Genomic DNA, 15,746 nt, shown 5'->3' on the forward strand with positions numbered 1-15,746 from the left:
GGGTTTAAGTGCTCTTCCTCCTAGTAAAAAAAAGAGCTTTCAAATAATGGTATTTTAAAGGAAATGTTAAAAAAAATAATAATAATTAAAAAAGGAAGGGACAAAAATCTGAAAATTTTCAAATTTTACATTACGGTAAATGTTACCTTTACTTATTAAATATCATGTCTTCGTACTTAAACCATAAAATTCAATTCAACAGGAATATCGCAAAATAATTTAAAAAGGAGCATACCTTTATAATTTCCGATTACACACTCTCGCGCGCTGGAGAATTTTTTTTTTTTTTTTTTTTTTTTTTTTTTTCTATTTTCCGTACAGTGTTGCCATATCTCGCTTTGTAATCGTTGAGTTTGTTAATCAAAAATTCGTTAAAGTGTTATAAAATATGAAATCGATAATAAAACAAATTCCAAATTAGGGCTCGCAGACATTCATATTCGGTGGAGGATTACGTTATTCAAAATTTGATGGCTCTAGGTACCGTTTGCTTTATCACAATGCGAGAAACATACATACATTTCTGCAGATTCTTCATTATTTAATTTCTTTAAATATAATGCAAGGATCTTACATTTTGTGGCAACAATCTGAAAAGTAATACGCCGTTTATAGCGATTCAACGCAAAGTGCCAAAACGAAATTAATAACCCTTCTGGTCTAACGACCTTTGGGCTAACAATAATCTGAAAGCTTTCAAATTTTATATTTTGTTTAAATATAAAATTTAAACACACAAAACGTTAAAAAAACTACCCAAACAGGTAGTTTTTTTAACGTTTTGTGTGTTACCTTTATCTAGTCAATATCATATTCTTTGCAATTAAGCCGCATAAAATTCAATTCAACTGCAAAATCACAAAATATTTAAAAACAGCAAAACAGCATATCCTTAGAATTTCCGGTACACAGACTCGCGAGCTCGAGATAAAAATGATTTTTTCTTGCCATTGTTTGCTTTGAAATCAGTGAGTTTATTAGTTTTGGTTAAAGTTTTACAAAATATGAAATAGATAACAAGACAAATTCAAAATTCAGATTTCCAGGTGTAGTATTCGAGTATATTCGAGTGTAGGATTACTACGTTATTCAAAATTTGATGTCTCTAGGTACCGTTGTTTTTTCACATCGCGTGAAACATACATACAGTCATGCAGATTCTTCGTTATTTAATTTCTTTAAATATAAAGCAAGGCTCTAATATTTGGTGGCAACAATTTGAAAAGTGAAACACAATTTATAGTGAATCAACTCAAAACGCCACAACAAAATTAATAGTCCTTCTGGAAAAACAGCTTCTTTGGGCTTTTAAAAAAAAGAAAAAAAGAAAAAAAAAAAGAAAAAAAAATCGTAAAAAAGTTATTACTTATCCATAACTTAGTAATGTTACAAAGAGCATTACTTCATAAATGTTAAAACGGTAATTATTATTAAAAAAAGGGGGGGGGAAAGAAAAAAAGAAAAGAAAAAAAAAAGAAAAAAAGAAAAAAAGAAAAAACACTGAAAGGTTTCGGTTTTTAAATCACGTCCGAAGGGGCGTTTTTTTAACATTTTGTGTGTTACCTTTATTTATTAAATATCATGTTCTCCGCACTTAAACCATAAAATTCAGTTCAAGAGCAATATCGCAAAATAATTTTTAATAATTTCCGATACACAGTCTCACGCTCTGGAGATAAAAATATTTTTTTCTGTACAGCGTTGCCATTGCTCATTTTGAAATCCTTGAGTTTCTTAATCGAAAATTCATCAATGCTTTACAAAACATGAAATAGATAATATAACAAATTGCAAATTTGGGCTTCCAAACGCCCATATTCGGGTGGAAACATGCGTTATTCATAATTTGATGGCTCTAGGTACCGTTCACAAATAAACAAAACTTGCGGCTCTCTTTGATACCAGCAACAGTAGTAGCCGCTAATCCTGTAGCGCTATGGAGTTTTCAGACTCCTCTCGCCAAACTAATGGCGAATAACAATTCTCAAGTCGACAACGATCACCAAATTAAAAAAAAAAAAAAATCTGAAATGTTTCAGATTTTAAATTACGTCCAAAGGGGCGTTTTTTAACATTTTGTGTGTTACCTTTCTTTATTAAATATCATGTTCCTCGCACTTAAACCATAAGATCCAGTGCAACAGCAATATCGCAAAATAGTTTTAAAACGAGCATATCTTTAGAATTTCCGATACAGAGACTCACGCGCTGGAGATAAAAATTTTTTTTCTGCACAACGTTGCCATTGCTCGCTTTCAAATCCTTGAGTTTGTTAATCAAAAATTCGTCAAAGTTTTAAAAAATAGGAAATCGATCATAAAACAAATTTCAAATTTCAAATTTGGTCTTCCACATGCTCATATTCGTTGAGGATTACGTTATTCAAAATTCGATGACTCTATGTACCGTTATTTTATGACAATGTGAGAAATATACATACATTTACGCAGATCTTAATTATTTAATTTCTTCAAATATAATGCAGGACTCTAACATTTTATGGCAACAGTTTGAAAAGTGAACCGACATTTATCCGTCCGACGCAAAATGCCAAAATCAATATTCTTGCAAATAAAGCATCATTAACGTTTGGCGAAACAGCATAAATTTCTTTTCCAGATTTCATCACATGAATTCTGTCAGCCATCGTGGCCATATAGTCTCTAATCATGGTCTCATCATAGTCTCTAATCATGGTCTCATCATAGTCATGATCATAGTCTCTAAATTTTCTTTACTGAAGAGAAGAATATTTTTTATAAAATCGGGCATTTTATTTAACCATAAAGATTTTAGCACTTTTCCGGAAAATCGTCTGAGGCTAGGCTTTTCATTTGCTGCAAAAGTTGACTTGGTTTATTATCTCGGAGGTCTAATCCAGTAACCAGATGATGAATTTGTTTATTTTCAATTCCTTTGAACACATTTAAAAGTCTTTCTTTCGCCATAGAATATTTATTAGGCTTAATGCCCCATATATTTTCAAAATACTTCGATTCGAACTGGGATATCAATAATTGAATCTAGTCTCTTAGTCTCTTCAGTAGCGATTTTATTTGTTTGAAATTGGGTTTCCAGTTCAAAAAAACAAATGATGGGTTCTTCACGAAAAAAAAAAAAAAAAAAAAAAAAAAAAAAAAAAAAATGGTGGAAATTACTTTATTGTCTTCGGCATCTATTAACGTAATTGCTTCTGTTACGTTTTCCGTAGACATGTTAAATAAGCAAGTCGAAAGCTGTCGGGTCACCAAATATAAATACATCTAGGCTAAATCACAGAATAGGCTGCATCAGTCGATGCTGTATTTACTTCTTTTATGCTTGGACACGCCTTTTTATGACGTAATATTGGTTACGCCTCTCCTTAAAAACAAGTTATAAGCAAGGAGGTTAGAATAGTTAGTTAACAGAATAGAAAACAAGTTATAAGAATTTAATTAACAGAATAGAATTGAGATTAACAGAATAGAAAACAAGTTATAAGCAAGGAGGTTCTAACCTCCTTGGTTATAAGTATGCAATAGCTTCGTATTTAAAGAAAACTTAAATGAAGTTTTAACTGAGTTGAAATGGTAGGTTTATAATGTTCTGCGCGAGATTTTTTTAATTATAAATCTACTTTTGTATGGTGTGTGGTAGTGTTAGCATTTAACGCAACGAATTATCTCTGACAAATGTATTATTAAGATACCAAACGATTGAAAACGATCATTACCAAACGATTGAAAATGAATGCATGAGTTAAAAATTATAACCGTAACTTCTGAAAATACAGAAAAGAATTCTTTTGCTTAAAGAATGTTTTGATTATTGATGAGTGTGTCGAAATCGGTGCTTACTGCAGAATGGATGAGTTTCTGAATCTGGATTTTTTTAATCAGTTGGAACGAAGAGGCAAAAAGAGCGTTATTGAGTGGTGTATGGAGAAAAGTTTGATTGCAATATCGTATAAGTGACCAATTTGTGGAACAAATATGAAACTAGTAGAGAGACGGTTTTGAGACGTATAGACGATTTTGAGTGGTGCGCAATGCCGAGTTTGTGCAACTCTGAGATGTTTTTTTTAAGTGAAAATAGATCGATGTGCACATGGTCAAAGTCAATATGTTGCGCAATGCCGAGTTTGAGCAATTCTCTGATTTTTCTTCAAGTGAAAATAGATGGATGAGCACATGGACACCGAGTTTGTGGAATTCTTTGATGTTTTTCGAGCGAATACTGATCGTTGTTTAGAAGAGAAAACGAGGTTGTGTGTGATGCCGAGCAGTAATGTAACTTTATTTATGTGCAATGTTTAACATATCGTTAGTGTATTTTAAATTTGTATTATTGTTTTAATTGTGAATTATATTTAAGACGTCATTTTTCATTTAAGTTGTATTTTTATTTTTTTTTTGGCTTTGATAGTTTTATAACGCTTTCCGACTTAAGACATATATCGATAGCCCAACGGTATATCGATATATCGATCAACTCAACAGTAGCAAAATTGTTAACTTTAACTCTTGAAGTAACGTTTACCTCATATTTTAATACGTAGTGTTTGGTATCGTAATTGCACTTGATAATATGAGTTCATTGATAATATGTGTGTGTGTGCGTATGTGAAGCATTGCTTAGTGTTCCAAGTTTGTAGTATTTATTTTATTATATTATTTTCTTTCATTCTGAGAAATTAGATTTTTTTATTTATTAATGCGTAGAATTCTAGCATGCCTACACAGAATATGGCGTGATTTAGGAATTTTAGAAACTGATATGAAAGCTGTTTAATGATGTTCATATGCAATAAAAAATATTCTTCTTTTATATTAATGTAAAGTTTAAAATTTTTAGAAATAATGAAAATTGTCTAATTATTGGTATGTAAGGAATTATGTCGTTACGTAGCAAGAAGGTAATTTGTAAAAATGATAAAATTGAAATGTTCCACAATATGAATTTAAATTTTAAAAAAAATTATTTTATTTTTATAAATAAAAAAATTAATAATAATAATAATAATAATTTAATAAAAATCTTTGAAAATATTGAAGCTCTACAAGTGTTAGAGACTGCGACGTTGTTTATCGTTTTAATAATTGGTAGAATTCGCTCTTTGTATCATGGTAATTTTAAATATAAACAATTTATTATACTTATTATAAGTAACGCCTAAGCTTAAATGTTATGAATGTAAATTAAAAGTAAAGAATTTGATATTAATTTACAATAATAAACAATTTATTATTGTTATTTTTAAGAGAAAATAGAAAGTACACGTAGTGTAAATGCGAGACTACATTGTGAGGTCATAAGCTTAGTCCCACCCATTTATGGACGTCACACAGCTCCTCCTACTGAACTTTGTTGATGCAGCCTATTCTGCGCTTTTACCTACATCTATTATGAATCCTCAGTTGATACAACGTAATAAGGTGTAGACAAAATCTTACTATTCCTAGGATGTTTCATTGAACTATAAAAATAAAAAGATTACCATATCAACATCAAATATTTTTGTTATTCACCAACTCAGTAGTCAACAACTCATCTTCTATTATTTTAACAAACTTGCATTCCAAAGATAAAAACTGTTGCCAAAAACGATAATAGAATAATATGCAAAGTAAACATTTATAATTTTCTTCTTTATATATGCTAAAGTGTGTGTCGCCGATAGTTTATTGTTGCCACTCGGAAAAATAAGCGCGGAAATTAACGTTTCCGCAGTTTTTAATTAATATCTCGGCCGATTAAAGTCGTACGAAGATGAGAACGGTAACGATGGATTCGGAGAATTTTTTTGAAATCCGAGGATACGCGTCTCGAATTTCAACTCGGCGCCGTTCCGTAGATATTCCAGAAAAAAGAATTTGGCAGGTAGCCAAATTCCTGTATTAGAGAAAACCCAAGAAAGAAAGTGGAAAATGTATGGAAAAAGTAGGGGAAAATTAGTTTTAAATTAATATCTCGGCTAATTGAAGTCCCAAGAAGACGCGAATGATCAAAATGGCGTGCCACGGACCTGTGGAATCCAACTGTGAGCTTCGCTAAGCCCGGGAGCCAGCCGTTTCGGAGGAGATGATGTTACTTCACCCCATATATATATGTGGCTTAAGTGTCTGTTTGTCGCCGATAGTTTATTGGTTGCTTGCGTAACTGTACTAGCTAATGGGCTGAAGTTGCCACGGCACAGGATTGCCGTTTCAATTGAGACGTAGACAATTTCCTGTAAAACTCGCCTTTGCTGTGACCATTCATAAGTCTCAGGGCCAAACGCTTAAGCATGTTGGCATATTTTTATCTGAGCCTGGATTTGGACACGGTCAACTTTATATGTTGCCTGTTTAAGAGTTCGTGAAAGAACGGACGTGGAATTAAAAATAATGGATGGTCCTCTGCAAGGCGAGCTGAAAAATGGTGGAAAGTTCTACGCAAGAAATGTTGTGTAGAAAGAAATCTTTGACATGTGAATTAACATTTCCTTATTTAAATCACTTTCATTGATTGAGCTAGCGGTGGCTCTTAAGAAATGTACCGCCAGTGGTTTCCTTCATTGCACTGTACTTTAAGAAATTAAGTTTCATCGTTGTTGGTTTTTGCCGGTTGCATATTTCCGAATTCTATTATATATAGATGCTAAATTTATTTATTAAATATTAAATGCACGCGCTCTTGTATTTTTAATTTTTCCGGCTTAGCTTTCTCATAATATTCGTCACGCGCTGCACTGCAGGACGAATAAAACAATTTACAGTTACGCAAGCAACCAATAACCTATCGGCGACAAACACCTAAGCCGCATATATATAAGATGTGATGAAATGAATTTTTTTTTTCCCTCTGCTCCTTGATAATAAAAAATGAAAAATTCTTGTTACATGTACATAGTTCTATATATTTTGCCTTAATACATTTTACATATTTTTATGAAATAAACTAAACTAATTCTCCTAAACCTTTTTTTACAGGTTTAGGCAATATGGCCTTTTGCAATCTTCTTGGAAGTAACATCTTTGACATACTATTCTGCTTAGGTGTACCATGGCTAACAAAAACTCTTATGAATAGCGAAACCCGGTCACTCATCATCAATAGTTCAGCACTCACGTATACAACACTCATTCTATTAACAGTTGTCATTCTGTTCTACCTGACACTCGTAATTTGCAGTTGGAAATTGAACTGGCGTTACGGCATTGTTGCTTTTGTTCTTTATATATCTTTCCTGATAATCGCATCCTTGTACGAAAGCAATGTATTCGGGGACTTTAATCCTCCCACTTGCGCTAGCTGACAAATGTGATATAAGCTAAAATTTTATGCAAGCATTTAATGATGTATTTTAACAATGCTGTTAGAGATATGTGTATTAGATACTGACATATGTATTGTGTGTTTTTAAGTCTACTCTTTTAAGATTATGAAATAAAGGATTGTTGATTAATGCAAGAAATGCAGTTTATCAATGCAGATATATAATCATTCTTGGCAAAAATTACAAGAGCTGAACACTCTCATAATAAATTGCTACACCAGTCGTATTGCCAATTTTAAATTACCTAATAATACATGCTAACAAGATTTTTAAATATCGCTAAATTCTAAGAAACATTTTTTTAATAGACACACATATCCATACATATATTTCAGTGACAGATGAATTATGAAATTTATTACTGTAAATCTAACCTTAATGTGTAACTGTTAAGCTGTTTTACACAAATTCAATTCAATAAAATTAATGCTATTAAAAAGCTATGCTGAATTAAATGTGTAAATTAAATTGAATTAAATTAAATTTTTTAAAAGCAGGGATAAATGTTAGAAACTCAATATAGCAGAGAGTGGTTACTTGCATGTATGAGAATAAATAATACACAACATACTTGTTGGGAGTTTGGAACACAAGCGAAGTTTTATTGGATTGCACAGTTATAGTATATAAAAAAACTGTGCGCCATCTATGGTCTAAGAACATATTTAAAGCTAACCTTTATTACACTCCTACCTTAGGTTTAAATATCATCATCCTAATTAAATACAATGAGAAATTACGTCAGCACACATACATATAATAAAACATTAAATTCCATTAGCCTTCATTTTAAACCCATTATCTTTGCACACATTTCATGTTTTGCACTGTTTACACTTTTTGTCAAAAAGTCTGCAATCATATCATTAGTAGTCTTATATTGCATGTCAATGAGCTGAAGTTTCACAGCTTCTCGCACGAAATGATGTTGTATACCAATATGCTTTGATCTACCCTGATACACACTATTTTTGCTGAGATTAATAGCACTGTTGTTATTGCAGTATAATAATACTGGCTTTCCAGTAATAATCCCAAATTCTTTAACAATTTTGTTGAGCCATATGGCTTCTTTAGTAGCTGCAGAAAGAGCCATATATTCGGCTTTTGTTGTACTAGTTGCAATAGTAGGTTGACGTATACTACACCATGATACTGCGCCACCTCCGATGAGGAAAACATATCCAGTGGTTGATCGGCAATCCCCAGCATCACCTCCATAGTATGAGTCTCTGTAACCAAGGACGTCAGCGCTATAGTCCTTTGAAAATGACAATGTAGCATCTGTAAAAGCTCGAAGATATCGCATGATGCGCTAGACAACATTCCAGTGAACCATTGCCGGATTATTGGAGAACTAGCTAAGGAAATTCACAGCATAAGTTATATCTGGTCGTGTTGTTGACCTGCATAAAGAAAACTCCCAATGGCAGCCTGATAAAGAATAGGTAGCTTTTGTTCCTTACTAGTTGGTATCTGCAGTTTACATAGCACTTGATTTTGGTCTAGTGGTGATGCTTTTACACCATGAGATTCATGCATATTATATTGCGAAGCATACTCTCTACATACTGAGCTTGACTAAGGCTAATGGACCCTTTAGTTCTTTCTCGTTTAATTTTAATTCCTAAGCAATAATCTGCTGGTCCCAAGTCTTTCATTTCAAATTTTTCTTTAAGTTGTTGTTTTACCTAATTTTCAAGTTCTACATTATTACTAAAAATGAGTAAGTCATCAACATAAATAGTGATAATAACTAGTTCTTTATTTTTATTTATTTTAATATAGACACAACTATCAAAAGTACTTTGCCTCAGTCCCATTTCTATTAATCCCTTTTCTAACAGTTGGTACCATAGTCTACCACTCTGCTTTAAACCATCTATTAATGCTTTGTTTAATTTCAGAACCTTTCCCTTTAAGTTTTGCTTGTAAAATTAACTGAAACCGTCTGGAATTTTCATATAAATGTCTTCATTTAGAGTTCCCAGTACAAAAGCCATTACAGTATCCATTTGGCCAATTTCCCAATCATATTGTTGCGTGCGTACGGGTTCGTTATGAAATGAATGCACAAGTCCGATGAAAAATGAACAAAAATTTATTATTATCACAACAAAAATGCTTAAATTTTCTCAAATTATCATGCAGTATTACAATATCTCACAGTAGTTATCTTTTAACTACTCAAATATCCAATAGAACGTAATTCAAAACAGCTAAAGAACGCTAATCTGCGAATTCGCTACAATCAACAAGAGCAGTTTTCTAAACAACAACAAACTAAGCAAGCAACTACAAACTGAGATGTTTTCCTCCTTTTATAAGATTTTAAAATCACGCGCTAGAATTTTCCAGTACTTTCTCGAAATCAAAAAGAGATATTTATTTATTTAATGCACGCGCTCTTGTATTTTCAATTTTCCGGCTTAGCTTTCTTTTAATATTCGTCACGCGCTGCACTGCGCGAGAAATAAAACCATTTAATTTATAATTAAACTAACATTAGCTTTTTAAATACCAAATTCGTAACACTGCCCCCTTCCCAAGGACTGCACGTCCCGGGCAGTACAATCCCTGGACAGGAAGCTAAACTTACAACTGTGGCATAAACATTACATTACAATATCAAACAACATGAACAATAAATGCAATAACTAACTTAAACAAATCAAATGCTATCAAATACTAAATACAAAACAAATACTAAATACAAATCAAATACTAAATGCAAATCAAATACTAAATACAAATCAAATCAAATACACATTTAAAAACAAAATGGACCATGGTCTTATACTATTTACAATTATTTACATTATGTACTATGGCCATAGTAATAAGCTAACCTGTCGTAAGAGTTCGAAGACTCACGGATCCCAACCACGACGTCATTCGTGTTCAGCACTGTATATGGACCATCCGAAGGTGACTAATTTAGGACTCAGTCCTTTTCGTTGAATCGGGTTCCACAACCACACCTTGTCTCCATTGTTGGATCTATGTCTAGTAGCTCTTGTGTCGCATCTGGTCTTCATTTTCTCCGTGGCCAAGTTGACTCGCTTTCGTGCAGAACGGTGCATCCCCTCAAACCGGGCCTGGGCATCTTGGATGTGTTCCTCAGGCGATGAAGGCGCATCCGTAGGGCGAATAAACAGGCGGTCACAAGGCAGACGAAGGTCTCGGCCGAAGAGCTTCTGGGATGGAGAATACCTGGTAGTCTTGCATTTCTTTTCGACCCTGGTATAATTTCGGCAGCTTCCCGAGCTCGATCTTTTGGACAAGGCGTCGACATTTCCAAGTGAGGATCTCTTCTGAGGATGGATAGTCATGTCACCAGATGCTGAAAGCAGTTTGTTGTTTTTGAAGTCTAAGGAAAAATTGTATTTCCTTAAAAAGTCCAATCCGAGTATGCATGGATCTGTGATATCCGCCACATAAGCCGTGTGATGGTAGGCGGCACTTCCAAACGTGATGTTTACGTTTAACTTCCCAGTTATGTCGATCTTATCACCAGACGCAGTCTGAAGGGTAACACAGGATGGCGTCCAAATAAGTTTATCTTTAAACTGTTCAGCTAAATCTTTCCTAATGATGGTAACATTAGCTCCTGTGTCAATGATCATATCGCAAGGAACTCCATCGATATTCCCATTAATGGACATTCCGTTACTGTTGCCACTCACTGTATAAATTTTAAGCGCTTTAAAACAAGGTTTTTCATTATCTGACAACCTCCGTTCCTCGATATGGTCATTAATTTGTTTACTGCGTCGTTGCTGGGAAATGGTCTTATTTTCCGTACCTCGGGATGTTCTGCAATTTCTTCGTATGTGGCCTTCAACTCCGCAGTTCCAGCATTTTAGAATTAGTTTCTTTTCACTTATGTTCCGTCTCAAGCCACTGACTTGTCTGGTAAAATCATCTGCTTTATATTCCGTACCCTGGGGTGTTCTGCAATTCCGTCTTAGGTGACCTTCACTATCACATCTCCAACACCTTAGAGCCACTTTCTTCTCCCTCCTACTCCGTATCAAAGCGTCGACTTGTCTGGCTAAATTATCTAAACGAGCCATCAGTTGATCCACTGGCTCATGGACTCGCACAGCTCTAACTGGGTAGCGATCTCTATTAGTTGCTTGCTGGGCTGCCTCGAACTTCATGGCGTACAACAGAGCGCTTTTTATGTCCTTTACATCTGCCATTCGTAGAGCTTTCTGTATTTCGGGATCCCGGATTCCATCGATGAAATATTGCAGGGACAAGATTTCCCTCGTTTCTCTCGGGCACTCCGTAAAGGCGAGGTGGGACAGCCTTTCAACATCCGTGGCGAGTTCCTGGAGTGATTTGGTGGGCTTCTGTTGACGGGATTTTAATTGAAGCCTGCTGTAGTCTTTTAAACATTTCTCGCCAAAGCGCAGCTCCAATGCGCCGGATAGAGCTTCGAAGTCAAGTCTTTGGTTTTCAGGAAGCGTCTGCAGGATATCCGCTGCGTCTGCTCTCAGCGAAGCGGCGAGATGACAGGCCTTAGTTTGGGAATCCCATCCATTCGCATCCGCCACTATAGAAAATTGTGTTTTATACACTTGCCAGGAGGTCTTCCCATCATAAGTGGATAACTTCAGAGAGGGACGAGTAGGCATGGGTAAAAATTTAAAACCATCACTATTGTTCCCTGCCGTCGCTACAAATTTCTTTAAAATATCCACTTCTTTGGCTACTGCAGAAACCCTATCATCAATTTGTTGTTCGATTTAGTGTTGGACGGCACAAACTCTTCCTTCTATATGTTCTTTTACAGAAGAAACTCTTTCTTCTATTTCTTCTTTCACCGAAGAAACTCTTTCTTCAATTTGATCTTTTACAGAAGAAACTTTTTCTTCAATTTGTCCAACTTTATTTTCAACTGTGTCAATTCTGCCTTCCATAGCTTCAAATTTATTTTCTATTATGCAGGTAATTTCTCTTTTCATTTCTTCTTGACCAGCTTGAACGGCTTTCATTTCGTCCTTAACGGATTCCTGGCCCAATTTCATTTCTTCTTTAAATGAGGCAAAGGCTGATATTAACTGCCTTAATTGCTCTTCCATCGCTCTTGTTATTGGCATTCAAATCCCACTTCTGACACCAAAAATTGTTGCGTGCGTACGGGTTCGTTATGAAATGAATGCACAAGTCCGATGAAAAATGAACAAAAATTTATTATTATCACAACAAAAATGCTTAAATTTTCTCAAATTATCATGCAGTATTACAATATCTCACAGTAGTTATCTTTTAACTGCTCAAATATCCAATAGAACGTAATTCAAAACAGCCAAAGAACGCTAATCTGCGAATTCGCTACAATCAACAAGAGCAGTTTTCTAAACAACAACAAACTAAGCAAGCAACTACAAACTGAGATGTTTTCCTCCTTTTATAAGATTTTAAAATCACGCGCTAGAATTTTCCAGTACTTTCTCGAAATCAAAAAGAGATATTTATTTATTTAATGCACGCGCTCTTGTATTTTCAATTTTCCGGCTTAGCTTTCTTTTAATATTCGTCACGCGCTGCACTGCGCGAGAAATAAAACCATTTAATTTATAATTAAACTAAAATTAGCTTTTTAAATACCAAATTCGTAACAATATATAGCTGCATAAGCTAATTAAACTCTTAATGTTACGTATCGGATAACTGGTGCAAATGATTCAGTATAGTCTATTCCCTCAATCTAAGAATAGCCCTTAGCAACTAAACGTGTCATATATCTTTCAATCTTGCTCACTGAATTACATTTAATTTTTAAAACCCATTTACAATCTGCAATGTTCTTATGATAAGATTTATCTGTTATTTCCCATGTTTTGTTTTTAATATGACCTAATATAGTCTCACATATAGAATCCTTCTAATGGTTTGCATCATTGCCCTTTAATGCTTCAACAATGGTTTTCGATTCAGAATATACATCATTTGTTGCCGCTGCTAAAGCTTTAACAAAGCACATACGATCTAAATTTTGCATTCGTACTTTTCGCATCCCGTGTGTGTCAAAGTCCTGATAACCTTTTGGGAATCTAAGTTTTCTGTTTCTGGTCAACATAGGTAGCTCATCAACTATACTACTGTTATCGTGGCTATCATTTTGAGCAGTATTATGTTCATCGTAATCAGATTTAATACTAGCATTAACTAATTCGTGATCAGACTGAGTACTATCATTAACTATCCCTTCGAATTCACCATTCTGATCACCAGCTATTGCATTCTCAGTCTCTGAAAATGTCAGAATCACACTCCCACTGAATGAGGATTCACCATAAAATTTTGGCATATTACTTGCCTTTTTGTAGTACATTTCATTTTCCAAAAATTGTACATCTCGTGCATTTATTATTTCATTAAGTTTTGAGATCTATTAATCGGTAGCCTTTTCTATCCTGACAGTACCCAACAAGCATTAATTCCTTTGCTTTTATATCCCACTTTTTACGTTTTTGTTTTGGAATGTGAGCAAATGCACGACATCCAAGTATTCTAAATTCCTTATGAAAAATAATATAAGGAGTCATACCAGCAACTGCAATAGTTGGAGATATATTTTTACAGTGATTTGCAGTTTGCACTGCTTCAGCCCAATAATTTTGATCAAGGTGAGCATCCACCAACATTGATCGTGCTCGCTCAACAAGAGTTCTGTTATTATTCTTGTTGAGCTACACCCCATTTGCTCTGGTGTAAATGGAATATATTTTTTTACGGTGAATTTCATCTGATGCTAAATAGTTATCCATCTCATTGTTTACATACTCAGTACCATTATCTGAATGCAAGATTTCGATTGATTTGCCAGTTTGCCTTTCAACAAATGCTTGAAATATTTTGTATTTTTAAAAAAATAAGCAAAAGTCATTCGCGACAAATCATCAATAAAACTGATTAGTAGCGAGAACCACCAATTGATGCAACATTCATAGGCCCACACAGGTCACTGTGTACTATGCCTAATAATTCTTTTGCACACTTAGCTTTTCCTTTGGGAAATGGTTTGCATTTTCCCTATAATGCATGACACACAATTTAGCAATTTTTCATTAAATGTGAAACCTTCGACCATATCTTTTAATCTAGTCATCCCTCCTTCACTTAAATGACCAACTCTTTTATGTAATAACTCATTTGAAATATTTTTAGCAGTAATTAAAGCCCACTCATTACATAAATCAAGAGAATACAAATTATCTCCATGACCTGTTCCACTAGCAACTAAATGTTTACCATCATACACAAAACATCTTTCACTTGTAAAAGTACTAACCATTCCAAATACTTTATTTAAATACTTAATGGACAGTAAATTGGCTGTTAACTTCGGACCATGTAAAACATTACTAAAAGTTACAGACTCCCCCCTTTTTTTCATTTCTAGATAAGAGGAAAGTTATTTTACCCTTACTATCACAGAACTTCCTGTTTTTATTTGATGAATATTAGCATCCTGATATTATTAGATGATTATTATACTAGCATAATAATCATCTAATAATTCTTTATGTGGAGTCATGTGGTGAGAAGCACAAGAATCCATGTACCAAATATTGGGATCTGGATTAGAATTAGCTACACGAATTCCTGCTACATAAGATTCTTCCCCTTTTTTTATGTTTTAATCCAACATTAGACATTTTGTTAAGCTTGTTTTAATTATATCTACCCTTTTTTTAGAGGTGACTTCTGACAATCAGAGCTTTTGTGGCCAAACAAATTGCTTTTAAAACAGTTTCCTTTAAAGTACCTGTTGCCTCCAATATTTTATTAACAAATGCATATTCCTTACTTTCATTGACGAGGGGTTTTGAATCTTTGGCTAAAAGGTCATTTTCAAAGCCATTATAAGAGATTCTGACCTATCAGGTAAATTAGCTAAAATTATTCCTGCAATTAATTCTTCATCAGGTTTAACACCAGTGGATTTTAATTGCTGATAAGCTGAAATGGCCAGACATATCCTTGCAATCAGTATAATGGGTATTCACTAATGTTTTAATTATTGAAACCTTTCTTGTGATTCCCTTATCCTCATATGTCTCAGCTAATACTTTCCATGCTTCCTTTCCACTTGTTAAATCTCTTATATCATTGAAAATAATTTCACTTACCCCTTCAACTAGACATGACAAAGCTTTAGTATCCTTTACTGGATCTTCTTTTGTACCCTCTACATAAGCCCATAAATCTAATTTAATAAGGTGCATTTTCATGGAAAATTTCCAATCCATTCAATTGTTTGTGACTAAATGAACCTTCTCCCCCTGGCATTTTTCTTTTTTTTTTTTACTTTAATCAACTAGAGACAAAAAATATAAATTGAAATAAATTTTCTATTGAATTAATTTTATTCTCAAAGAAACATTTGCCTAAAAAATAATTAACAGTCAAAAAATATTTGTACTAGTTA

The 15,746-nt window shown here is 33.8% G+C and overlaps 1 protein-coding gene across 1 annotated transcript in view; it reads left to right on the top strand.

Moving 5' to 3' along the window:
• The window catches only part of LOC118190075 (sodium/potassium/calcium exchanger 5-like), a 56,203-nt gene extending 48,765 nt beyond the window's left edge, over nucleotides 1-7,438 (top strand). The window contains exon 10 of the mRNA XM_085816922.1: nucleotides 6,954-7,438. Within this exon, the coding sequence (XP_085673048.1) occupies nucleotides 6,954-7,279 (326 nt within the window). The 3' untranslated portion in view covers nucleotides 7,280-7,438. The remainder of the gene's footprint in view (nucleotides 1-6,953) is intronic.
• The last annotated feature ends 8,308 nt before the right edge of the window (nucleotides 7,439-15,746 follow it).

This window comes from Stegodyphus dumicola, chromosome 5 (assembly GCF_044657685.1).
Source record: "Stegodyphus dumicola isolate Sdum_Otavi_A_Nest chromosome 5, ASM4465768v1".
Classification (NCBI taxonomy): Eukaryota; Metazoa; Arthropoda; class Arachnida; order Araneae; family Eresidae; genus Stegodyphus; species Stegodyphus dumicola.